The following is a 22,577-nucleotide window of genomic DNA, read 5'->3' as shown; positions in this document are numbered from 1 at the left end:
TGACGGATGACCGCAGATGCGTTCCTATAGCGTGAGAGGAAGGTGTCAACGCCCGGCCACTGATGGTATGCTGCTCACACAAACCTAAAAAGGGCGCAAGCCATTAATTACCTCAGCCTGTTCTTCGGTGCAAATTTTTGAGAGCTTTGAAAAGGGGATATTTTTCGACCTTAGAGTATTCTGTAGAGTTTGTAGATGCTTCAAAAATTTCCTCTCATACTATATGGTCCAACAAAGAACAAAATTACAGGCATTATACTCTCCTTATCACTGATAAGTTATCAGAAAATTAATCATATTCTTCCCTCAATCCATTAGGTTCTTTTTATCTGATGATATCATGTATAGATCGCACTTTTCAATCTATTCTTTTCTGCTTCGTCGGCAATTTTTGATGAATGATCTATCTGAAACATAATTACAATTTATCGAATCTTTCACTTCAATAAAGAAAACTGTCGTCCATTTTTCCGGTATTTTTCTTTTCAGTACATTTATTCGCAAAGTTCTATGATGTTTTTCGCAAGGGGCAAGAGCGAATTGACCCGTAACAAGGGTTCTCAAACGTTATCACCAATAATCAGATGGGCGGAAGTGCCTTTGATCATATGGCGCGGCAGGACGGCGAGAGTATGAATGGACATCAGACTAATTGGCCGTAGGGATAAGGAGGGTTCCTCTACTTCCGATTTTTATCAACGCTGGACACCGTGACGGAACAAGTCCGATACAAATCGCCCGGAAGAAATGCAACAAAACATCAATCATCATGGCGAAAGTCACAACTTCCTACTCGGATAAATACCTACCTTACCAAAGTAGACTCCCTAAAAAGTCCAAAAAGCTTTAAAATTAGGGGGGTACCCATCGTATAACTGTGTTTTCAAGACCAAGGTTTCTGCATCAGTAAATTTACTTTGACCGGTAAATAATTGCTGCAATTAATAAATTTCATCAGTTGTTAAAATGAAATGAAAGCGATACAAAACCTACAATCTTTTCTGATCTTGACCACTTGTACGGCAGGCATCTTTTTTGTCAACATCTTTAAATTGCTTAAATTGATAATTTGAATAAAGAATATTTATCACTTGACATGAGTTTTACAAAAAAACCGGCATTTGTTTTTGAAAATTACAGTAGAATTTGCCACAAAGTCACAAATAATCAGCAGCTGACCTTGAGCGTCTAATGAGTGTGTACGAATTTTTGATGTGCGCTGCTTGTGCGCATCGTTATTTCAGAATCTGAAGTTAATTTTCACAGGTGAGTGAGGTCGTTCCGGACCGGGGCGCAAATTCAAAGCGAGAAAATCATCAAACGCGCACCAGACTCAGTAACATTTGATACATTAAGACACATCGAACATTTCGAATGCCATTTTCTCATTATTCTGCTGAGCGGCAGTCTCTTTGATGAGCGGAGCGAAGCGAAAATGACAAAAAACGCTAGAAAGATCGAGTGACAGGCGTAATTATGGAAGATGCACTCGCTCGTGGAAATGCATCTTTCCATTCTTTTTGTATTCAAAATCGATTTTTTTTCTCTTAAAATTTATAAACGAATAAAAACTGAATAAACAGAAATCCATAGCATTCATCTTGCCCGGTCACCCTGAAAAACAAACTTCCTGACTTTCCTCTTTGACATTTTTTTCTTTAATTTTCGGGTAAGATTTGTAAGAAACAGAGAATTTTTATAGCAATAAAGCGGCCCCAAAGGACATTTGCATCTTTTCGATAGGAGCTCATAACGGTCTGGGCACCATACGGAACTGCGAAGCAAGACGGAACGGGCTCTTCAAATATTGCTCGCAGTGTATATATTCTGACGCTGGCGCATTTCTCTTTTATAAGATCACACGCAGAAGAGTCGACTCTACTTTTGACTGAAGAAAACTTACATTTGTAATCGCCCTTTTAATTGTTTTATTTAAAGTAAGAGACATTGTGTAGAACGAGCATTTTGGAAGATCACATCTGAAGATGTTCATAATCGTCCAAATGGAAAATCCAGAAGAAATAATCAAACAAGTAGAAGCTAACAACATGGATCTCCGAACATCACCTTGTCCTTATTATTTGCCCGAAGAAACCATTTCCTAATTCGAGAGCTAGAGAAACATTAAAATCTTTTAGTACCGCAAAGACAAACTAATTTATATATTCTCGTGCGCACTAATTTTTATGTTAAGATACTGGTAAGACAGAAATAAAGATTGAAAATGAGACGCTGCCATTGATCGGAGGAGAGAAGGGAACGAGAAAAGTATCAAAATTGATGTCGATTGGCCACAATCGGCGTCGATCCCTGGTGACCCCGCCTTCGTTGACACCTCAGCGGGATGTGTCGGACTTTGTCGAAGCTTTCAAATCTCGCCACTTATCATCCGGTTCTGCACCGAGTACCCCGACCAGTCGCCGTCGTGGATCCTTGCCCTGTGCCATTCCGAGAAAGACAATGAGCTGGTCGCAGAACTTAGAGAATCTTATAGAAGATCCAGCTGGAAAACTGGCCTTTGCTGCCTTTCTTCAAGATGAATTCGCTTCAGAGAACTTGAATTTTCTTCTCGCAGCGAAAAGGTTTTCGCAGCAAGTGAATTTCGTCGAGCAGAAAAGTAAGTCGATTGGGAAGACCCTCTAGTAAATCCCTTATCAATCAAAAATGCCGCTTCGGCAGCGTTTTTCCTTTTTGAAATGTTAACGACGAGCCCTGCATTTAGAGTCAGCAGAGGACGTTATTCTCAGATTCATCGGCGATAAATCAGAAACGCCGGTGAACCTGTCGGCTGAAATCGAAACTGGCATTTTCCGTTCTTTTGAGCGCGGCGAAATCAAATCGTCTCTCTTCGACGCTGCACAGGACGCAATTAGGAACTAGTTCTGAAGCTTTCAAATCATCAAAAAGGAACTACTAAATTGAGAGAATTCTCTTCTATGATTTCAGCTTCAAAAACTAGAAATAGGGACATGCTGCGATACGATTCTTATCCTCGATTTCTCAAGGAGCGGACTCAATTAAACTTGAATTTTGAATATTTGTCCTTTTTGCTGAATTTTGCGAGCCATGAAAAGTCAACATTATACAACGAAATATTCGACAGTTCCTTCAAAAATCTGACCGTAAGTGAAAATTCTATATTCTCCTCAGAACTTCCCATTCTAGTCAATAAAACAGCAAGAAACAGTCTTCCGAATCCTCGAGCATCGACGAAGATCTTCAAATTCCACCTTTTGCGATGCTTCGATACGAAAAAAGACAAAAAGAAGAAGAAGCGCTCTTCAATTAATTCGGAATGTTACAAAAGGTTTCAGCTTTTTTTAGCTCACCAAAAATAATAATGAAAAATTTAGGCAAAGAATCGAAAGAAAAATGCTCAAAAGTAGCTCGTAGTCAATCGCTCAAGGATAATTTTAAAAATGTATTTTTACATCTCTTTCATTGTTTTGTTCTTTATTTATGTCTCTCATAGAACTGATAGAGGTCTATTATTATCCTTGAAATAGACAGAAACACATGTATACGTCCAGCTGAGTACCGGCGATGAATTCACAATAGAAGCTGACGGTCACACTAGAACAATTGATGCACTTCTTCGTTTGTGCTTTTCAAATGTGCCTCCAGCTTGCTCTGTTCAGTGGTCACTTTCTGTCGCTTCCATCCGAACAGATGTTTTATCAGCGAACTGGCTTCAATTGAGCACTGCTACTCTTGCCGGGGCCAAGGTCTTTGGAGAAGTGAGAGTCAATTTAAAAGTAAGTTTCTGAAGTTTTTAATATAAACGATAAGCAGAGACCCCCCTTAAGTTTTCGACTCGAAATTGATCAATTCGATTTCTAGTTCAGAACTTTTGGAAGGGGCTCTTGTTGCTTGTTTCTTGCTGCAATTCGGATCCTTGCGCTTTTGAAAGGTTCAATTGTCCTAATCTATAATAAGGTGTTGTTTGAATCGGAGATGATCGAAGTGCGCGCCAAGCCGCATAAGATTTTATCCCAAGTAATCCAGCACGTCCTCCAAAAACTTCAAGGCAAGTCGTTCGGCGCACTTGCGCTCGGAATCAAAGAATCTCTCACTGAGATCATTAATGACACAGAACTTCAGTCGGATTATTACTCGATCAGTTGAAAATCACGGACGACAATGGAAAGCCTCTTCAAACAAGTCAAGTCGTAGCAGGAATGGCTCAAGAAACGGCTCTTTTATTTTCGAAAAAGACTCAGTTTCTGAGCAACAATCAGATATAGAAACAAATACAGTAAGAATATCTTCAGTTACAAGGTGTTCCAATAGTAGAAGCTCAGAAGGAAAGGATTATTCAATTTTTCAACTTTAAATTTGACTTGAAAAACGAACGAATCGAAAGTCCTAAAAGATATTTCTTTGGCAGAATTACTTGTATCACGTGGCCGGATTGAGAATCAACGAGGCATGCTGGATAAAGCAAATTTGGTAGGTAATGTAAAACGCACCACTCTTGATTCTGTCACAATTATCCTCACCGTCCACTTTGATTATTTGATCAAATAAGTTTACTAAAATATGTTTTTCCGGTTGATTTAATTTTATAAAAGGAATTGCCGGCGTTTCTGCGAGCTGAAGATGATTTAACGAGCGATATTCAACTGCTGTCTATTAACTGAAATGTTGTTTTTACTCAATAAAGGTGTCTAAAGACCTTGTTTTGTTTATTTTTGGTGCATTAATGTTAAAGACAATATTTGATTGATGATTTGCATGGTCAGACGTAGTCAGTTTGGCCTTAGAAACTGAATTGACAGAAGTATGAACACTGAATGCCAAGGGAATTTAACAAGAGAAGTTATTGGGATATGGCTTGATGAGTTCTTACCGAAATTGAAACGAAAAACAACTAGAAATGATAGGGACAGGCTTCTTCTATCGATGGAAAGGATGAATTTCCCGACTCAAAACTGGTTTAGCGTCATATTTGAGGGTGGAAAAGGAACATCTTTCTGTCAAAATGGAGCCAAAGAAGAATGGAATTTGAGCTTTACTCAGCGAAAAATTCTTGAGGAAAATCCAGAGTTACTCGGGAGGACCATCGAAAGGAGCGAGTTAGCAGAGGAAAGAGGGAGCTGGGAAAACTGTGCTTTGGGAAATATTATTTCTGCTGGAGGAGAAGCGATTGTATTGGAGCAAAAAATAGGAGGATTAGATGTTGCTGTTAGAATTCAAGCATTTGATTCGGCGCTCTTTACCGATTCAAGAATAAGCAAAAAATACGGCCTTAGAATCAATCTTTCAAACGGTAAAATACTTATCTCATAATAAGCAATAAAAGAAATAGATTACAAAAAGGCCGAGGGCGTAGAAACGCTCAATCACGCCGATCATGGGGGTAACCGTATTCCAGTTCATAAAAACGTGATTTCAAATCTTGCAAATATCGAAATTTTCGATGGACTGGATGTTGAGAAAGAAGATTGTCTTGGATGGATCACAATAATGGAACGATGTCAGACGAATTTGAGAACACATCTGAAATCTAATGAGCTTACCTTGGCTGAGAGGAAAAAAATTGCTATTGGAGTGATGGAAGGATACGAGTATTTAACTGAAATTGGAATCCATCACTTGGATCTAAAGCCGGAAAATATTTTGATGCTAAATGATGAGCCAAAAATAATTGACTTTGGTGTTCTTTTCTCAATGAATCGACGGGAGAGCTACAGAGAGATGGGATACGTCCGACGAGGAGCAAAGTGGGATCATAGCTGGGGACATAGACAGACATGTAGGATTTAATAATGAAGTGAAATAATAATTTTTAAGACTTCGGATCTCCTGCATTTTCTTCAATGGATCAAGTCAGTGACCATCACATGATGGAAAACTATTTAGATATTTTCGTATTCATACTTTCTGAATGGAAAACTGCATGGACACTGCTTTATAGACCTCTTGATTTAGCCGAAATGAGACTGATTGAAGACCTATTGGAGGTAAATTGATGAAAAGAATTTATTTCTGAAATTTAAGAAAGAAGTGCGATGCACGTAATATTTTCTATGGGTGTCCTATTACATCAGAAAGAATTTACGCTATAAAGAGAATCTCGAAGATTATTTGTTTACCAGATGCGATGCCAGATTTTTGCTTGGACGATCCAAATCTCACCAAATCTCTTCAAATGTCATTTCTGAAGCCAAAAATCACTCGATGCCTCAATATGGGTTTTCAAAATTTAACAAGAAACGTCCTCGACCAAAAAGAATCAAATCTTTGCGTCCCGATTTCTGTTGCTACTCTTATCTGCCATGCAGTCAAAAGCGATTTGAATTTTGAAGACAAAAAAGGTGTTTACAGTTTTGAGAATGTCTTCAATATTTTGACAATGATTCTTTATCCTCGAAGCATGGCTGGGCTCGACTTGAATCCAAACAAACTTGAATGCGAATTTCAAGAAAGCCAGATAGAAACTCTCCTCAAAAGAATGGAGCAAAGAACGTTTGTTCGTAGAAGTGGATGGCGCATTATGAGGGGATACAATAACGGTGCTCCTTGGTCCAAGTTTTATTATAAAAAAGGTTAATTTTATTAAGCAAATTAAAATGCTATCAAAGAATGCATAATATTATAATCTCGAAAAACTTTTAGTCTTTCTTCACGAAAATTATTCATTTGAACGCCCGTTGACTGTAACTGGCGCGTATTTGCTTGATGATGGCGAAGTTTTCTTTCATCAAATGGTCCTTGACAGAATTGAAAACGACGAATACATCCTCCAAAATACCCAGTTCAACGCTGGCGGATCACTTTTAAAAATCAAAAAGAGAGATGCATACTATGCTCGATACGATTTTATAAAGCACCAGTACGATCAGAATTTGGGTGAGTTCGTTTATTTCGGAGACAACAACGAATCTATGCGGCTGGTCAATGAAAATATTAATATGGAGGCGAACAAATGGTATCTTCTTCCTCAAGCTTACATGATCTATCTAACTGACGAATTTCACCATTGACTTTGTTAGAATTTTTGTAAATGCGCAGGTTTCTTTTTCTACTGATGACTGAAACTTCACCTTCAATACAACTGTATTGAACCACTTTTTTTCTAAGCTAACATCCTGCAAAGAAAAGACACAAGAATTGTTACATTTTAAGACTTTTATTGTCAATAATTTTCTCGAGATTCGCTATTGCGATAACTCTTGCGGAAGAGGTTTCGTCGAAATTAAGGTTGACTTGCTCCTGTCATAGGATTAGGCTCCGTGTTATCGTACCAAACGAAAACCCAGGCAAGTGCTCTGGAACTCCTTCGAAGGCATCTTGATCGTGCAGCCATCGCCCTCAACCTCGCAAGGACCCATTTTCGGGTCCCTTCTCGCATTGAAGTCGCCCTTTCTTCGGCGACTTGACATTTTTCTGAAAATTTAATGTTTCAAAAGTATTTTCTCTTGAAAATCATCTCTAAATTCGAGTCTTACCTTCATTTTCGCTCTTTCGGACTTGTGTAAACCCGCAGATTGACCATTTGAAATCTTTGAGCCCTGACATCAACAAAAAATCTAGAGAAAAATTCAAACATTTCGCGATCCCACAGCGCAGTAATAAAATTTTTGTCTTTTTCTCCCAGTTGTTCTTATCCTCGATAAATTTCAAAATGATTCATTTACTTTTATAAAATTTATTAAAATAGATAGAATAATCATATATAGATAAATAAGTAAGCAAGGCTAGAAACAGAATCAGAGATTCAAGGAATCGTAAAGAGCTCTTGGCAAGTGGCTTCTCATCGCAAGAAAGGAGATCTTGTTCCGTTGAGCTCGCGAGTTGTTGCAGGAAATTTCGTAGCCGCGTTGAGAAACCATCAGTTTGCAGTTCGTGTTTGGAAGGCCAAAGGACAGGAAGTTGTTCGCCTTGATTCGCTCTTCGACGAACTCAGTCGCTTCGTTTCTCTTCGTTGTTCCCCTGACGCGGCCTCGGCGAGTAATGGTCAGGTACTTTCCAGAAGCGAGAGCGCGGAGGAGAATTCGATGGCCGCGACCTGCTGGTTCAAGATGAAGAAGCGATGTGAGTCGGTTGTGCTTGTGGGTCTGCCGGACTTTTCCCTTCGCGTTGACGTCCATGAAGTGGCCTGTTCGGGCGTAGAGTTGGACTGGTCGGGTGTTGGCGCGGTTGAAAGCTGGGAAGGCGTCGCAAAAAGTGGCGAAAATGAAGACGATTGTCGGGATCAAATTCATGGTGTTTTTTCTATTTTCGCGACCGAGCGCCGGGTTTTTATCCGCCTAAGGCGCGCGCCCTCTTTTGGATGGCATCCAGCTGTGATCAGAGGAAATTACTAACAAGGATTGTTTCAAAGAAGGGATGAGATAAGCATCAGGCGAAATAGCGATCAGATTCAGATGGCATCTGCGTGCAAGCTGTTGCAAAGCATGTTTCGCGTTCGATGATCAAAAGCTCCTGGAAATTAGTCGCTAATTGCCTAAAGGATTCGTTTTCAACTGGGACGGGATGAATGAACTCGTGCTGAGAGAGAACCTGAAGGATCAAGGGAATCCTCTGTGATCTGAGAAACAGGTTCAAGAAACATTGCTTAACCAAATATTTTGAAGAAATGGCGAAGCAAAATATCTCAAAATTTTTGACTCTCAAATTTGATTTTGTCGATTTCTTTCAGCGCTAGAATTTTTAATGCAAGTACTTGCAATATATCCGCAATTTTTGGAACCCACTTCAGCCGTCGATAGCTCAGTTGGCAGAGCGGGAGACTGTAGAGGGTCAGCAGTTATCTCTAGGTCACTGGTTCGAATCCGGTTCGACGGAAACTTTTTTCGATCGCTTTTTTGGCAGATTATCTTTTCGTTGATTGTTGATAAAATTATGAAGAGTTTTGCAATGAAATAAATTAGTAAAACTAATTGTGTTTGTTATTTATTTAAAATCAATAATTTAAAAGTCAAAAACAATCAGACAGCAATCAAAGGAGACAGGAAACAAATCTCAGTGCCTAAAAATGATGCTTAGGTATTTTTTCTGCTTATTTTTTCATGAAATTTCTTGCGAGCAGATTGAGAGAATCGTTGGAGGCTCTCCTGAAACTATCGAAAATGTTCCATGGGCCGTTCAGATAAATATTATGCATCATTATGGGACGGACTTGTGTGGTGGAACTCTCATTTCGCCGCAGTTTGTCATTTCAGGTTAGTTTTCCATGGCCAAATATTTTGAATCTTTTCAAGCTGCCCACTGTTTCGTCTCCCAAAACTTCGAAGCTCAAATGCAAGAACCAGAAGCTGACCTGTCTCTAGTCTCGTTGGATGCAATTTCCGTCATCATAGGAAGCACACAAAGCTCCGTCTTTCAGAGTCGCGGCCGCTCAATGCAGCGATTTCGAATTGAGAAGATTTTCGTCTTTCCTGGATTTCAGATGAAACGAGTTTTCGACGACTTGGCGATTCTGCAGCTTGAGATCAATTCTACTGCGACGATTCAAGAGTTTATTATGCTTCCGAGAGAGAAGCATTTGCCTTGGGAAAGATGCTTTGCTGCTGGCTGGGGATTGATTGATAATCAAAGAACAAGGTTTCTCTAAGACATTTGACCGTAGATGTCTTTGTTCTAGGCCTGAAACACTGCATAAAGTACCCCTAACAATTCTTGAAAACAACGTTTGCAAACGAGCATGGCCTCAAATCGACACTCAATCTCAAATTTGCGCGATTGGAAAAGAATCAGATGGAGAGCTTCATGGCGACAGTTGCATGGTCATTTCCCTTTGACGCTCGTTTTTTAACAATAATTTAGGGCGACAGTGGTGGTCCTTTTTATTGCTACGTTGAAAACAAGATTTTGCTCGCTGGAGTCGTTTCGTTTGGAGGACGTCTTTGTGGGGACGCGGGAAAACCGGGAGTTTACACGAGAGTTTCTGCATATCGAGACTGGATCCAAGAAGTTGTTTACCATCTGGCCGTTGCTACGAAAGATAGACAGCTATTGCCTGTCTTGAAGTCTGGAGGAAGAAAAATGTATCTTCCGATTGGAAGTCTTATGATATTAAACGCTGTTTATAAAATATTGTGAATCACAATTTGCGATTATAAAATAATTGATCATAAGATTGAAAATCATTCGCAGACATATCTATTGCGTAATTTATTTTCTTGACGATCAGCTAAGTTATGTTTTCAGTGATTAAGAATCAAAATTTTTGATTCAAAAAGGAGCGATCCAAGGTTTATTCACATGGATACCAGCAGTAAGACCAATTCGTTGCCCGGTCAAACTTGGAAGATCGGGGTCAGCACATGTCCAAATAAGCTAAATAGACGATCATTGATTGAACAATTTTTATAATTATACGTGTGCACATTCTTCCTCCGATAGAATTCCCATTGGCTGCATCTCTTTGAATTTTTCCATGACAACAGGCATTGTCTCGTCAGTTACATCGAAGGTTTTCTTCCAAATATCAGTCATAACAACAGCAGGGTTGACAGAATTGACTCGGATCCCATCAAGCGCTAGATTTCCAGAGAGAGTGATGCTCATGTGATCTAGAGCCGCCTTCGTCATTGCATAAATCAAACTATCTTATTTATGATTTTAAAACTTTGTCTTAACCGGCGAGAATTATACTGTTTGTCGGACGCATGCCGGCGACAGAAGAGACATTGACAATAGCTCCTTTGGCTTTTTTGATAAAAGGAAGAGCTTCTTTAATCAGAAACATTGGGGCTTAGTCGAGGGATCTATTTTTTCTATCAAAAATTGAGCGAAGAGTGATTGCTCTGCTGAGAAAAAATAGCGATCCTGGCTTTGACATTGACGGCAAAAACATTGTCCGTTTCTTCCTCCGTTACTTGGTCGATGTTTCCTTGAGTGAGGAGGGCAGCATTGTTGACAAGAACGTCGATTCCGCCAAAGATTTCGACTGTTTCTTTTACCAATCGCGGAATTTCTAATACTACTGGTATGGACCTCCAAATGTATCAGAATTACCAGATATATTTGAAAGCTCCAACTCGACCACATGAACTCCCCCCGGTCCAATCTCTTTCAGCTCGTCATGAACTTGTTTCAATTTCTCTTTGTTTCTTCCATGAATGACCACGTTGTATCCTTTTTGGGCGAAAAGTCGAGCTGCTGCTGCACCGATTCCACAAGAGCTCCCAGTAATTATAACGGTTCTCGCCATCTTTTAGATTGCTTGATCCGAGTCAGTAGTCGGATTATATAGGCAGGCTATTTCTTTGTCCTTTTATTAACTCAAAGGGTGGTCTGACCACCATAGTTGTTTTACCCACGACCCTTGCTGACCCGACCCGTGTTAACCCCATCAGTCTTTCAATAACGAATCTATTACCGATTTATCAGCAAATTAGTTTTTATTATTTACTTTCATGATATTTTAATGATGAGAGTATTCAGCAGAAAGAATGAGCAATGATTAAATGTTACTTTATCGCGGCTGAAATCGAAGTCGAATATCAGATTTCGGGATGTGCAAAATATCATGAGCAGCAAGCGAGTGATCACCAGCAATTCTGAATGTTAGTTAATAAAATGAATATCCGAATATTTTAATTTATAAACCTGGTTATTTTAATATTTTCCACAATTTCTGTCGCAAAGCCGATGTACTTTTCGAGTGCGAGCGATTTACCAATGCAGTCGCGAAGGCCAACTCCGAATGGGCAGACTTTTTGATCTGGCCGGTATTTTCCGTTTTTGAGGAAGCTTTTTGCAGAGTTCATAATTTTCTATAAAAATAGTCCTATTTGATTTAATGAAATGTAATTAAAGCCATGAAATTTTAACTCTGACGATCAGGAATAAATTTTTCAGACTCTGGAAAATACTTTGGATTCAACATAATCGACGTGAGTGAACCTTAAATGAATCTATAATCTAAGAATACTGATAATTGCAAACCAATGACTGTCGAGTTTTTGGGAAAAACGACCCCTTGAACGACGGTTTCTTCCGAGACCATATGAGCAAGCGAGTCAGTGATTGGGTTTCTTCGCTGGTTTTCTAAAAGAACCGATCGTGTGTATGGAATGTCAGCAGGGTTTAAATAAGGATCCTTCATTCGCGCTTCTTTGATTTCTTCATGCATCTTTTCTTGGATTTCTGGATTATCTGCGAGAGTCATCAGCAACCAAAGCATTGTGTTGCTAAAATGGAGGTCAATCGGACGCTATAGATTGCTGAGCCCTATACCTAAGGGTGTCCCCCGTAGCAGCGTAAATGTTGATAATTGTGGCTGCAAGCTGAAAGTATCCCCAGCGAGGCTCTTCGTCAGCTCGTATTATGAGCATATCAAGAAAATGCCGGGGATTTTCTTTGTCGAGTCCCTTCCTCGCCTCTTTGACCTGCTCGAAAATATAGGTCATGAAGTGTGGCATTGCCTTGTAGAGCTTTTGAAGTGGCGATTTCGCCCAAAGATTGAAATAGAAATCAGACTGGCCGAACCAAGATGGGAACAGATCAAGAGTTGTATATTTCAAAGCAAGGTAAAGAAATCCATCGATATATTCGTCAATCCAATCACGCACTTGGAGAAATTCTGGATCATCATCTTCGTAATTCTTCCCGAAAGAAAAGCTCGTTGTTGTTGTCAATACCGTATTGATGAGAATTATTTTAGGGTCGATTCCCTCTTTCGTATTTCCTTTTTCTAAGAGTCTTTGAACAAGCTTTTGAGAATTTTCTTTGACGACTTCGGCCACACGATTCTTCCCAACAAGTTTCTAAAAGAGACAAAAAAGTGGTTGAATCTCTTTATGAAAAATACCTTCAATGTAGAATGCCAATCAGTTCTGCCGGATCGATGAAAGTCATCAAATGGCCCCGAAGCAAATCCCATGAAAAAACCCGGGCCATTTTTAAAGATCTTGTCATCTTCTCCAAGAATACTCGCAGCAATTCGATCAATTTTTATTCTTTTAACAATGTTTTGATATTCCTTTTTCACATTTTCCCCATTTTCGCGATGCGACATTTCCCGGCGAGAGAATGCCTCCTTCATTAGGTCGAAATCTGTGATGACAAACGTGTTGCTTGGCTAAGTTTTTTCTTAACTAATATTTATCGAGAAATCAAGGAAAAACTCGATTCCTTAGTGTTGACCCGGGAAAAATATTCGCGCGATAAACTTTCGGTAAAGTTCCATTTTGCATGGCTTTTCTCATGACTTTTGCATTTTCGTCTCTGCTTTTTGGATAATCATGTGCTGGAATTGGATTGAATATTGTCATTTTCAGCAGCGAATAAGTCGTTTTCACTGTCACGATCGCTGAAATCGCCAGAAAGGCCTTTCGAACTGTCGATTCTTTATTGCTTTCATTGAAATATTCTTTAGCTGTCTCTAAATATTCGGCCAATTTATCTCTTTCGACCAGGAATTCATACGGGATCATCGTATGCAGTTTTGACAGAATTTCCATTTTGTGAAAATGATGACTTCTTTATGCGAGCTCTTTCGATGCCCGAATTATTTGCGCAACAAAGAATCAAGGTCATGGGCCATGACTCATGGGAGTCTAGAATTACAGAGGTCAAAGCGGTAGCCTTCACAGAAAACAACAGTCTTTATTTTCGTTCATAAAAGATAAAGCAGTATTTTGTTCAATTTATGCAGTCAGGAAAACGTGATCGTCAGGAGTGAAAATGAACGAAGAGTTTTAATCAATTAAGAGGTTCAAGTTCCGCTTTAGTGCTTGTTTTTTTTACGGAGAAAAGATCGGAGAAAGGTCTCAAAAATCTATTACTTTCTGTAAGAGATATTTTTGTTTTATTCCATACGAGAATCGTAAACTGGATTGTCTTGAAAAAACCCAATGTGAAGAAAGCACTACTTCCAAATGCAACCAAGAGCATGCTAAAAACTTGGTTCAAAATACACAATTCTTAACAATCGTGGAAAAAAGCTGGGCTATTTGTAAATAACTTCAATTGAACCAGGCCTGGTAAATCCGTATTTCCAAAAGTCGTCCGAGAAAATATCACCACAGCCGTTGATAAAGCATGTTTCGGCGCCACAAACTTCACTGATAGAAATATTCTGAGGAAAAGCAGTTGTTCTCCAGGGCTGATACTCCTCCTCTCTAAAAGGGATGATCAAATTCGATTTCGATTAAAATTGTCCTACTCGGGATTATCCGAAGCACAAGTGATGCTTTCTGAAAAGTGGCAAACTTCAGAGTTGTGGATACAGGTCAAATATTTTAGGTCCAAAAAGCCGTTTCCGGCACTTCCAAAGCTCTCAACAGTATTGCATATGCAGGCTTCGTCGCCATCATATTCTTCTTCGTCTGAGCAGTAGCCGTAATCGCTAGCGGACTTTAGAGCATCGTTTGAGGAGCTCGAGTAGTCAACGGAGTACACATTCGAACTGTACTCGGGATAAAACGACGAGCTGTAGTCTGTTTCTGCATCGGCATTGTACTGAAAGTTGTTATCATTAAAAAGGCTTCTAGTCAACCCCCTTACATTGATTGCCTTCAATGTGGCTTTCTGATCTATGACAGTTTCCATCAACGAATACAGTGCCGTTTGATCGCAGTAATCAATCGCGTTGTTCCAGCCGCAGCAGTTGTTGTCCATTTCGTAGCGACGAAGGAACTTGTCAAAAGGACTGGCCGGATGAGTCGCCATTCTCCAGAAACGGACAGAGTCCTGTTTTATCTTCGCGTTGATGTCCTTAGCATTCACCGCAAAAGCTAAAGTAAAGGATTGTTTCCGAATTTGATTATTTTTCATTACTTAAAATCGAGGCGACAAGAAGTATCTGGAAGAAAAGAAGATATCCAAACGAAAAAACTAGCAGTGACTTTCGAAAAAACATGTATTCGTGATTCAAAACACAAGTTAACCCAAATAAACTGAAATAGACTTGAAATACCCTCCCCAGAAAATTTCTTCTTACGAGAAAAAAGATACAATAAATCCAACGAAGATGAAGATTACGCTGAGTTTTTTAAAATCTTCGACGTCGATTATTGCTGCATCTCGATTATTGCCCGATTCTTGTAATGCGTCGTATTCCTTCATAAGGTTTCCTTCTGAGACAACTGCGGAGACTTGTTTCTTGCAAAACCCTTTCCTGAATAACATCGGCGTTGCTACAGTAAATGCCCGCCCAAATTATCAACAATCCAGTAACAATCCCGACGGAGCAGAAAATCTTGATGAAATTTTCAGTATTATCAATCTTGTCTCTCCTGCTTTTAGCTGTTTCTGTTCCACCCATGCAAAATATTCTCTTCACCCACCCTGGAAACTTTATTTCATTTTCCGTCGCCATTTTCTTTCTTTTTCTCTCTCCTCTTTATTTTATCCACTATCGCATGTAATTTTTTTCCTTTCCCTTCAGCAAGCTAGTCACTATTTACGCTTTACAAACGGGCTCAAATATTGTCTTAAAATACACACAGCCTCGCTTACAATTACGAAACTCAGCAGTTCTATCCATTTTTGACGACAATGACATTTTATTCTTTTCATTATTTAAACTTCGTAGCGAAATTATTTATTGGCAGAAATTATAGCTCTGGATGATTTGCTTCTTCATTGATTCAGCGGGACATTTTCTCCTGTTTGAAATTTACGCCGCATAGAAATCTGTCGCCGGGCAGTTTTCCAATTCTTTTTTGCAACAGTCTTTCTTCGAATTAATTTTTCCCGGGCTTTTGCTTTCATTCGGGTTCATAAAATATTCCAAACTTTGACTTTATAAACAATAGTTGAACCTTAGCTAGTTCTTCCCGCTGCGACAACTGCCAGAAATCACGAGTCAATTTGATGCTTATTGACAAGCCGAAGAGGTAGAAGAGTGTGCTCACTTTCAAGGGGGTTTTGAAGCTTTTTTAAATTCGCAAAGAGTCAGAATAATTGTTTCAAAACTCCTAGTCAATCATGAGCGCGACGAGCCATCCAAGAATATTCTTCCTGAACTCCGAGGAAATCAAATCGCCGCACCCATTCAAAAAGCAAGTATTTTCATGGCAAACGTTTACCAGGTAAACATCTCTTCTGATATCGCCTGTAGAACGCCAGGGCTCTGACGAACTTAAAAATTGTTAAACCCTTTTGATCAGTTTAAATATGTACTTGTGACTGAAGCAAGCATCGTCGTAAGAATCATGATAGCAAAGAGGAGTGTCGTGGACACAAACTGTTTGCTTGAGATTTTCAAGCCCGGTCGATACTGAGCTGTCGGCAAACTGCTCAATCGTCGCGCAAATACACGATTCATCGCCGTTGTACGAATCATTTTCGTTGCAATCGACAATTTCCGAGTCAGAATCAGCGAAACTGTACAAAGAAGAATCATCAGGAGTACTGCCTTTCAACGAGTCTGTTTCATTTGAACTATAGCTTGTTGCATATTCATCATAACTGTAGTCTGAATAGCCGGCATAATCGTCAGAAAACGAGCCATCTTCTTTGGCATCTCGGAGGCTCGGATCGTACTGAAATTCAACTAGGATTTTATGGGCTAAAAGCTAGAAACCTTGATGATATTTTCGGTGACTCCTTCATCAATCACCGACTCCATCAAATCTTCGACTGCCTTTTGGTCGCAATAATCTATGGCGTTGTTCCAGCCACAGCAACCGCGGGAGGCCTCGTATCGCCGGAGATATTTGTCGATCGGGCTCAAAGGATGAACAGACATTTTCCAGAAACGGATCGAGTCCTGCTTCACTTTTGTCATTATTTTCTCGCCGTTTTGTAACAACACTAAAACAGCTCTGATGACCAGAGGTCCTCCTTATGTCTTACCGATTCCGACTACAGTAACAAACAAAAGCGAGCAACAAAGATAAGCCGAGAAAAGTGCCATTCCAACTTTGTTCTTGATGAAAATCATCACGTGTCCCAAGCAACTAAAAAACTTAAAGGAACTATGAGCCAAAAACTCGGCGTACGAAAAAATAACGATGACGGTTCCAAGGGCTTCAAGATATTTACTGACTCGTTGAAAATCGTCCACATCGATGATGGCAGCATCGTGGACCTCATTTGTTTCTTGTAGTGCATCTTCTACGTCTTTGAAGTGCTCGACTACGTCCGCGTGGTTCATGTACCAACCGAGTCCGATCCAGCCCAAGCCGAAAAAGACACCGACTAATGAAAAATGATGTCAAGATCGTCCGCAAGATTTCCGGTCGTTTCAACCGAAATTACAAAATTATTAAACGTACCTGTTGTATAAATCTTCGTAAAAACGATTTGCCATCTCGGCGATTTCCCATCACCTTCACTGGTCATTTTCTCATTGTCCTTCTTCAAACCTGACAACCAAAAATCAACATCTCTTTCTGCGATCATAGAAGACTAGAGGCGACAAAAAGGCTCCTTTGTCTATTCATAACATCATTTACCAAACACCGAGTTAACGACGTTTTTGCTTCATTACACAGATCAATAAAATAATTTATGACTAAATAATGCTGACTTACCTGAAATCTGATTGTTGCACTCGTCAACTTCCATAGTCAATTTTTAGGTTTTGTATTTTTGCTTGTCTCTTTCTCTCAAAGTCCCACTTGAAAAAATAACCAATGGCAGGAGTTTTTATTTTAAGAATGGCGAATTATCGCGTATAATTTCTTCTTTTTGTATTTGACTTGCTCTTTATCCGCTTCTTCTTTGTCTCGTAAAAACTTTGAACTTATAATTGTTTCTCAGATTGCCAAAAAATAGAAAATGCTTTCTGTCGCTTTCGTTCCAATTTATTACCGTTTCAAAGTGTGAATGAATGGCTCTTCTTTGATATCAACGATGAATAGTATCATCTTGAAACCTTTTGAAAAATGAGTCATTCTGAATGAACGGTTGTTAAGTCCTCCTCCCCCTTAATTTAACTCCTTTTGACTAAGATTTACGTAAAATTATGATACACGAGATTTGACTTGCATTTCGTAACAATGTAAGAACAATCGTAACAGTCGTGACACTGTCGAAATCTGCCAGCAACACACTTGGCGAAAATGGACAGAAAATCTCTAGATGCCGAATTGTCCGTTTAGCGAATTTTTCAAATTGTCTCTAGAATTTTTGTTGATGTCAGGGCTCAAAATCTTCAACAAGTCAATCTACGGATTTTAAATAGTCCGAACGAGCTAATACGAAGGTAAGACTAACTTCAGAGATTACTTTTCAGAAAGAGATACTGTATTTTAACTCAGTTTTTCCAGGAAATGAGGGCAGTGCACAAAATTTGAGCACTGAAGTGTGCGAATACCGACGACTGAGTGAAGCTAACTGCAGACGATAACGGAATGTCCGTTGGCTGGATCAAGTTTGCCTGGTACGACACCACGGAACCAAAAATGACCGAACACCGACATCTTTACTTATTACGAAACCTCTTCCAAAGTCGATCTCGCAAAGGCGAATCTCGAAAAAATTATTGCCAATAAATGCTCATAAAAGTAACAAGTACTTGTGTCTTTATCTTGCAGGATGTTTGCTTAGGATGTTAGAAGAAACAACGGTTCTACAGTTGTATTTTCAGTGAATTTTGAAATTTTCTCCTCTTTAAGAGGATAACCGGATCTTAGAGACGATAGAGTTCAGTTTTTATATGAAAAATAGGGTTCCTAAGCGGCTTGAAAAGCAAAAACAAGTCGTTGAGCCTATTTGGCGATAACCTCGTCCTAATTTCTTTTGTTAGCCGGCTTATCGCTTTCAATTAGGGCTAACTTGATTGCGCGCGCTTTCCGGGAATAATTTTCGACAAATTATTTAAAAAACCTCGATAATGCTATCTGTTCAGCTTTGATTTTTCTGTTTTTATTATTTATCAACCTCTCTCCAGAACTTCCTTAGATTTTCGACAATGGATGAAGTAAAATCACATTCTCGTGGCAAAATCCTAACCCCCAGGTTTCTCATGCTTATTAGAAAGCTCGTGATCTGAGGAGTCGAATGGTATGTTTTTTGGGGTCTGAGTCATAGAAAATGACGTCATTCTGGGTGACTGAAGAGGCATATGGGGTAAACCGACCGGGACCTGTAACTTTTAAGTGTGTACATAAAAGTATACTGATTTTGGGCTCATTAAAAAGAGCTGCTCGAGATCTATTTGCGGATCTATAAATCTGGGCAAACCAACCGGTTTTCAATTTTTCAGCACGTGGTTAGGTGGTTCTAGAATTTTCTTCCCTGGGAATTTTTCAACCCGCAAGTGCTCCGCAAATAGATCTCGAGCTGCTCTTTTAAATGAGCCTAAAATCAGTATACTTTTATATACAAAATTAAAAGTTACAGGTCCCGGTCGGTTTCAACCAATAACAGGGAACCTATGACGTCATTTGTGATGACTAAGACCCCTTACTTATACCATTCGACTCGCCAGATCACCGGCTTTCAGAAAAGCATAAGAAACATAGGGGTCAGGATTTTGTCCCGAGAATGTCATTTTCATTCATCAATGGTCAATGGAGCACATTTTATTATTCATAAAAAATCAGCGAATTTGATGAATTGGTTTCGTCGAGCACCGCTGATTTCACGACCTCTTCCTGGTTGAACCGTCACGTGACCAAAGAATTCGGCGAAACGAAGCGCAAACCGTATTTTGTTTGTTATAAAATAAAGTTCAAATAAGTGTGCTCGATTCTCTTTGTGGCCAGCATTAGCATTTACTTTTTTGCTCCAAATCTTGGTCTGGAACTCCGCCAAAATTTCAGCTCTCAACCCAGTTTCTTCCTCAGATTTTTCTACCAAAGCTAATCAGGGTTTCAGAAGACTCTGACGCAAAAAAACCGTCGTTTTCTCAGGAGAAAAGACACCTATTTCGAAGGTCAGAGCCAAACCTTCAGGATTAAATATTCACGGCTTTTGACAGCTTCGATTTGCTTTGAACTTTTCAATAAATGCCTCCTCTGGAGGGAATTTGAACTGCTCGGAGAAAGAGGAATAGAAAAATATAGAACTTGATGAATGGGCAAAAAATGATGGAATGGTTTGCGCGTAATCGAATAAGAGAGAGACAGGGGAAGTGAGACGGGACGGGGAGAGTAGGAGCGCTCTTTCTTGTTGTGAAACGTAATGAGAAAGCTTGATCTTGTCGTTCAGTCAAAAATAACAAGTATTTGAAAGTCAGCTTCTCCACGGCTATTTTTCTTTATAAATGCGTAGCTACCCTAGCTCTGGTTATAGCATGTTGGGTTCCCATGTTTTTAAGAGGCGATTGTAGCAATTGCGATGCACTTAGGGGAGCTGCTGGTTGAATCCTGCTTTACAAAGTGGTTATTGAATTGGTACTTCAAATGAACTCAAAAGCTCCCAAAACTCGTCAAGAGCGCCCAGCCCAAAATAGATAGAAGAAGACCTTTTAACACCTGATCAAGTCTTGCCCCGTGATGTATTAGCACTTTTTGTTCGCAGAGTCGCTTAGCTAGAGACTCAAACTTACTGTAATGTTATGTCATTAGCAATTTAACTCTAAAATATCTTGATTCCGAGTCTCAAAATAGACCATTATGTGGCGGCTTTCTAGCGTTTTATCGACAATTTTAAAAGTAAATTTCTTGGAGGCAACTTTACGAACGCTTCTGATACCTGTAGGAAAAATGAATTAAGGGTGTCCGTCGTAATTATCTATTTAAGCCGACTACTAGGACACTAATATAAACACCGGAAGGTCACCGGATGTTATTCTCTTCCGGTAAACTTCCGGAAAAGAATAACATCCGGTGACCTTCCGGTGCACTTCCGGTTTAAATCAGTCTTGTTTTATTATAAGTGAAAATATATAATTTATTATAAACAAATAAATATTTAGATAAAAACTTCAGTCACCAAATAAATAAATATTTAGATAAAAACTTCAGTCACCAAATAAGTAAATATAAAAATAAATCTCTCAATCTTGAATTCGCGCTCGGGAGAGTAGTAGGACGTGATCCTCAGAAGATGGCTCCCACGTGACGTCCGTCGAGCGGAGATAGTCATCCAGTCTTCGAGCCAGAAGTTTTCGCGCTCTTTTTTTCTTTTTTTTCTTATGTTGGCTTGAATAATTTCACGTAAAAATAATAAAGAAGGCTATGAAGATAAAACTCGTGCGATATTATTTTAAGCCCACCTGGAAGTCAACATAAGTGTGAGCTTCCTGATTTTTTTGCATTTTATACGTGCTTTTTGCTAAATCAATAAAAATGTTCCGAATATATAATCTCTCTTACCAATCATTTTGTAATCATGACCCATCAGGCGAATTGAATCGCCCTTCACCACATCTTTTCGCTGCACCCATCGTCCATTCTCCTCAAAATATCTTTTTGGCATATTATATAAGCGTTCATATTTGCAAAAAAAAAAAATATATATATATATCTCATGCGTTTCCTTCCGTTCACGACAAGGAATAAATATTCTGCCGGTCGTATTTCCTCATTGCCACACAGGAGGCATTCTCCCTTCGCGACTATTTCTTGCAAATTTATATCTTTGCTGTCCAAGGCGTCTTCAATGAAAATTTCACAGAAGAAGGGCTCCTAAAAATCTTAGAACAAGAAAAAAAAAAGGGCGAATTACCATGCAAGACTCGCAACAACGAAAATCTTCCAAGATCTTCTGCTTATTTTCACCGTCACTTATTTGGGGTTCTTATTTGAAAAAATACTCATTGTTCATTTGATTAAGAATCTTTCTTCTAACGATAAAAGATTTCATATTGAGAATTTGATTAAGATATTTTTATTAATGAACCACACCTTTCGGAAAAATTTTTCAATAACCCTCGTAGACCTTCGGTTACTCCGAGTCCAGTTTTAGTCCATCTAAAACCGCTCTCCCAGAGTAACCTTTTTGTTTCCTTGACGACATCATCGAGTGCTTGAACCGCTTAGCAGGTTGTTAAATATGCGTCGCGGAATAAAAAAAAAAGACTTACTGTTGACAAATGTCAGTTTTTGCATCTCTGCGATGAGACAGTTGGCCGGCTTCAGCTTTCGAATACAGCCTGCAATGAGAAGAAGATTCACTTAAATACGAGTTCAGTTATTTTTAAGGGAGCAAGCGGCTTCGTTCACAACTTGCGAACGCCGTTCGTTATCTTGTAAACACCGTTCACAAGGAGAAAATTTTGACCAATAATCGTTCACAACTTTTTTCATCACGTGTCCGAGCGCTAGAGAAACACTGCTCCTGTCAACCAAATGAGTTTTATACCAGAAAATGCTTGAAACGAACACTCATGGTAAGATTTTCTCCGTTGCGAACGGCGTTCACAAGATTACGAACGGCGTTCGCAAATTTCGAACAAAGATACACATACCGGCTGCAGACAACCAACACGTAGAGTAAGCAAGATGCTCCGCTTCGCCGGCTTTCTCTCCCTTATTTATGAATCCTCGATCCGCAAGGTGCTTGTTTGACAAAAAGTCGGGGTCAACTAGATCCCAGGGGGCGACTTCGATGGGTTCCTCGACGACCTCATGAACGTCGTCGTCCTCACGATCGTCGATGACCTCACGAACATCGTCGTCCTCGGCCTCGTCATCTTCGTCCTCAGGAGGAACAAGAGGGTCCTCAATTGGCCCCTCGTCAGGAAGCTCGCCGTCGGACTCATGACCGGGGTCCACCTCCATGTT

The 22,577-nt window shown here is 39.5% G+C and overlaps 5 protein-coding genes and 1 non-coding gene across 7 annotated transcripts; 2 read left to right on the top strand and 4 right to left on the bottom strand.

Annotated features, from left to right (window-relative positions):
* The first annotated feature begins 2,198 nt into the window (after positions 1-2,198).
* Positions 2,199-4,679, top strand: LOC145703134 (uncharacterized). Of its 2 annotated transcripts, none has more exons than XM_081780449.1 (11): positions 2,199-2,617; positions 2,723-3,005; positions 3,075-3,122; positions 3,166-3,307; positions 3,354-3,406; positions 3,507-3,755; positions 3,937-4,027; positions 4,102-4,166; positions 4,229-4,304; positions 4,373-4,449; positions 4,572-4,679. In XM_081780449.1, exons 2-11 carry the CDS (start codon positions 2,937-2,939, stop codon positions 4,638-4,640), a joined length of 939 nt encoding a protein of 312 aa, XP_081636575.1. In that variant the 5' UTR covers positions 2,199-2,617; positions 2,723-2,936; the 3' UTR covers positions 4,641-4,679. The 2 variants fall into 2 exon arrangements, with proteins under 2 accessions (XP_081636575.1, XP_081636576.1); XM_081780450.1 differs by having other exon boundaries at positions 4,373-4,453.
* A 4,025-nt stretch (positions 4,680-8,704) lies between these two features.
* On the top strand, positions 8,705-8,790 carry TRNAY-GUA (transfer RNA tyrosine (anticodon GUA)). Its single transcript is given in 2 exon segments — positions 8,705-8,741; positions 8,755-8,790. It is a non-coding gene; the product is annotated as a tRNA-Tyr (tRNA).
* Positions 8,791-10,113: 1,323 nt separating this feature from the next.
* On the bottom strand, positions 10,114-11,187 carry LOC145703729 (putative oxidoreductase SAS2370). Its single transcript, XM_081781123.1, has 5 exons — positions 10,966-11,187; positions 10,784-10,924; positions 10,603-10,704; positions 10,327-10,556; positions 10,114-10,284 (listed from the first exon to the last, which is right to left on the bottom strand). Exons 1-5 carry the CDS (start codon positions 11,159-11,161, stop codon positions 10,180-10,182), a joined length of 774 nt encoding a protein of 257 aa, XP_081637249.1. The 5' UTR covers positions 11,162-11,187; the 3' UTR covers positions 10,114-10,179.
* A 163-nt stretch (positions 11,188-11,350) lies between these two features.
* Positions 11,351-13,454, bottom strand: LOC145702995 (cytochrome P450 2A10-like). Its single transcript, XM_081780296.1, has 6 exons — positions 12,764-13,454; positions 12,190-12,719; positions 11,899-12,143; positions 11,791-11,856; positions 11,560-11,704; positions 11,351-11,510 (listed from the first exon to the last, which is right to left on the bottom strand). The coding sequence occupies exons 1-6, from the start codon at positions 12,995-12,997 to the stop codon at positions 11,426-11,428; spliced, it is 1,305 nt and encodes a 434-aa protein (XP_081636422.1). The 5' UTR covers positions 12,998-13,454; the 3' UTR covers positions 11,351-11,425.
* A 449-nt stretch (positions 13,455-13,903) lies between these two features.
* On the bottom strand, positions 13,904-14,832 carry LOC145701641 (uncharacterized). The gene is made up of 4 exons (XM_081778854.1): positions 14,734-14,832; positions 14,461-14,690; positions 14,120-14,415; positions 13,904-14,075 (listed from the first exon to the last, which is right to left on the bottom strand). The coding sequence occupies exons 1-4, from the start codon at positions 14,813-14,815 to the stop codon at positions 13,904-13,906; spliced, it is 780 nt and encodes a 259-aa protein (XP_081634980.1). The 5' UTR covers positions 14,816-14,832.
* A 1,043-nt stretch (positions 14,833-15,875) lies between these two features.
* Positions 15,876-17,615, bottom strand: LOC145701640 (uncharacterized). Its single transcript, XM_081778853.1, has 7 exons — positions 17,436-17,615; positions 17,178-17,267; positions 16,902-17,100; positions 16,756-16,859; positions 16,484-16,713; positions 16,081-16,442; positions 15,876-16,038 (listed from the first exon to the last, which is right to left on the bottom strand). The coding sequence occupies exons 1-7, from the start codon at positions 17,467-17,469 to the stop codon at positions 15,876-15,878; spliced, it is 1,182 nt and encodes a 393-aa protein (XP_081634979.1). The 5' UTR covers positions 17,470-17,615.
* Between the last annotated feature and the right edge of the window lie 4,962 nt (positions 17,616-22,577).

The sequence above is a fragment of the Oikopleura dioica genome, chromosome PAR (genome assembly GCF_907165135.1).
Source record: "Oikopleura dioica chromosome PAR, OKI2018_I68_1.0, whole genome shotgun sequence".
Classification (NCBI taxonomy): Eukaryota; Metazoa; Chordata; class Appendicularia; order Copelata; family Oikopleuridae; genus Oikopleura; species Oikopleura dioica.
The sequence above is the reverse complement of the archived record's forward strand: the minus strand, read 5'-3'. Positions and strand labels throughout refer to the sequence as shown.

Bases quoted from the DNA above. Each gene is read 5' to 3' on its own strand.
- LOC145702995 (XM_081780296.1), bottom strand. From the start codon at position 12,997: ATGAAGGAGGCATTCTCTCGCCGGGAAATGTCGCATCGCGAAAATGGG. The intron at 12,720-12,763 runs GTATTTTTCATA...TGTCTCTTTTAG, and splicing joins ATTGGCATTCTACATTGAAG to AAACTTGTTGGGAAGAATCG. The intron at 12,144-12,189 runs GTATAGGGCTCA...CCTCCATTTTAG, and splicing joins GCTACGGGGGACACCCTTAG to CAACACAATGCTTTGGTTGC.
- LOC145703134 (XM_081780449.1), top strand. From the start codon at position 2,937: ATGATTTCAGCTTCAAAAACTAGAAATAGGGACATGCTGCGATACGAT. The intron at 3,123-3,165 runs GTAAGTGAAAAT...TTCCCATTCTAG, and splicing joins GTTCCTTCAAAAATCTGACC to TCAATAAAACAGCAAGAAAC. The intron at 4,167-4,228 runs GTCGTAGCAGGA...TCAGTTTCTGAG, and splicing joins AGCCTCTTCAAACAAGTCAA to CAACAATCAGATATAGAAAC.
- LOC145703729 (XM_081781123.1), bottom strand. From the start codon at position 11,161: ATGGCGAGAACCGTTATAATTACTGGGAGCTCTTGTGGAATCGGTGCA. The intron at 10,557-10,602 runs GTATAATTCTCG...ATCATAAATAAG, and splicing joins CGGCATGCGTCCGACAAACA to ATAGTTTGATTTATGCAATG. The intron at 10,285-10,326 runs GTATAATTATAA...TCGTCTATTTAG, and splicing joins CGGAGGAAGAATGTGCACAC to CTTATTTGGACATGTGCTGA.
- LOC145701641 (XM_081778854.1), bottom strand. From the start codon at position 14,815: ATGTTTTTTCGAAAGTCACTGCTAGTTTTTTCGTTTGGATATCTTCTT. The intron at 14,691-14,733 runs GTAATGAAAAAT...CCTTTACTTTAG, and splicing joins TCTTGTCGCCTCGATTTTAA to CTTTTGCGGTGAATGCTAAG. The intron at 14,076-14,119 runs GTAGGACAATTT...CATCCCTTTTAG, and splicing joins TGTGCTTCGGATAATCCCGA to AGAGGAGGAGTATCAGCCCT.
- LOC145701640 (XM_081778853.1), bottom strand. From the start codon at position 17,469: ATGGAAGTTGACGAGTGCAACAATCAGATTTCAG. The intron at 17,101-17,177 runs GTACGTTTAATA...ATTTTTCATTAG, and splicing joins TACGAAGATTTATACAACAG to TCGGTGTCTTTTTCGGCTTG. The intron at 16,443-16,483 runs GTTTCTAGCTTT...GTTGAATTTCAG, and splicing joins TCACCGAAAATATCATCAAG to TACGATCCGAGCCTCCGAGA.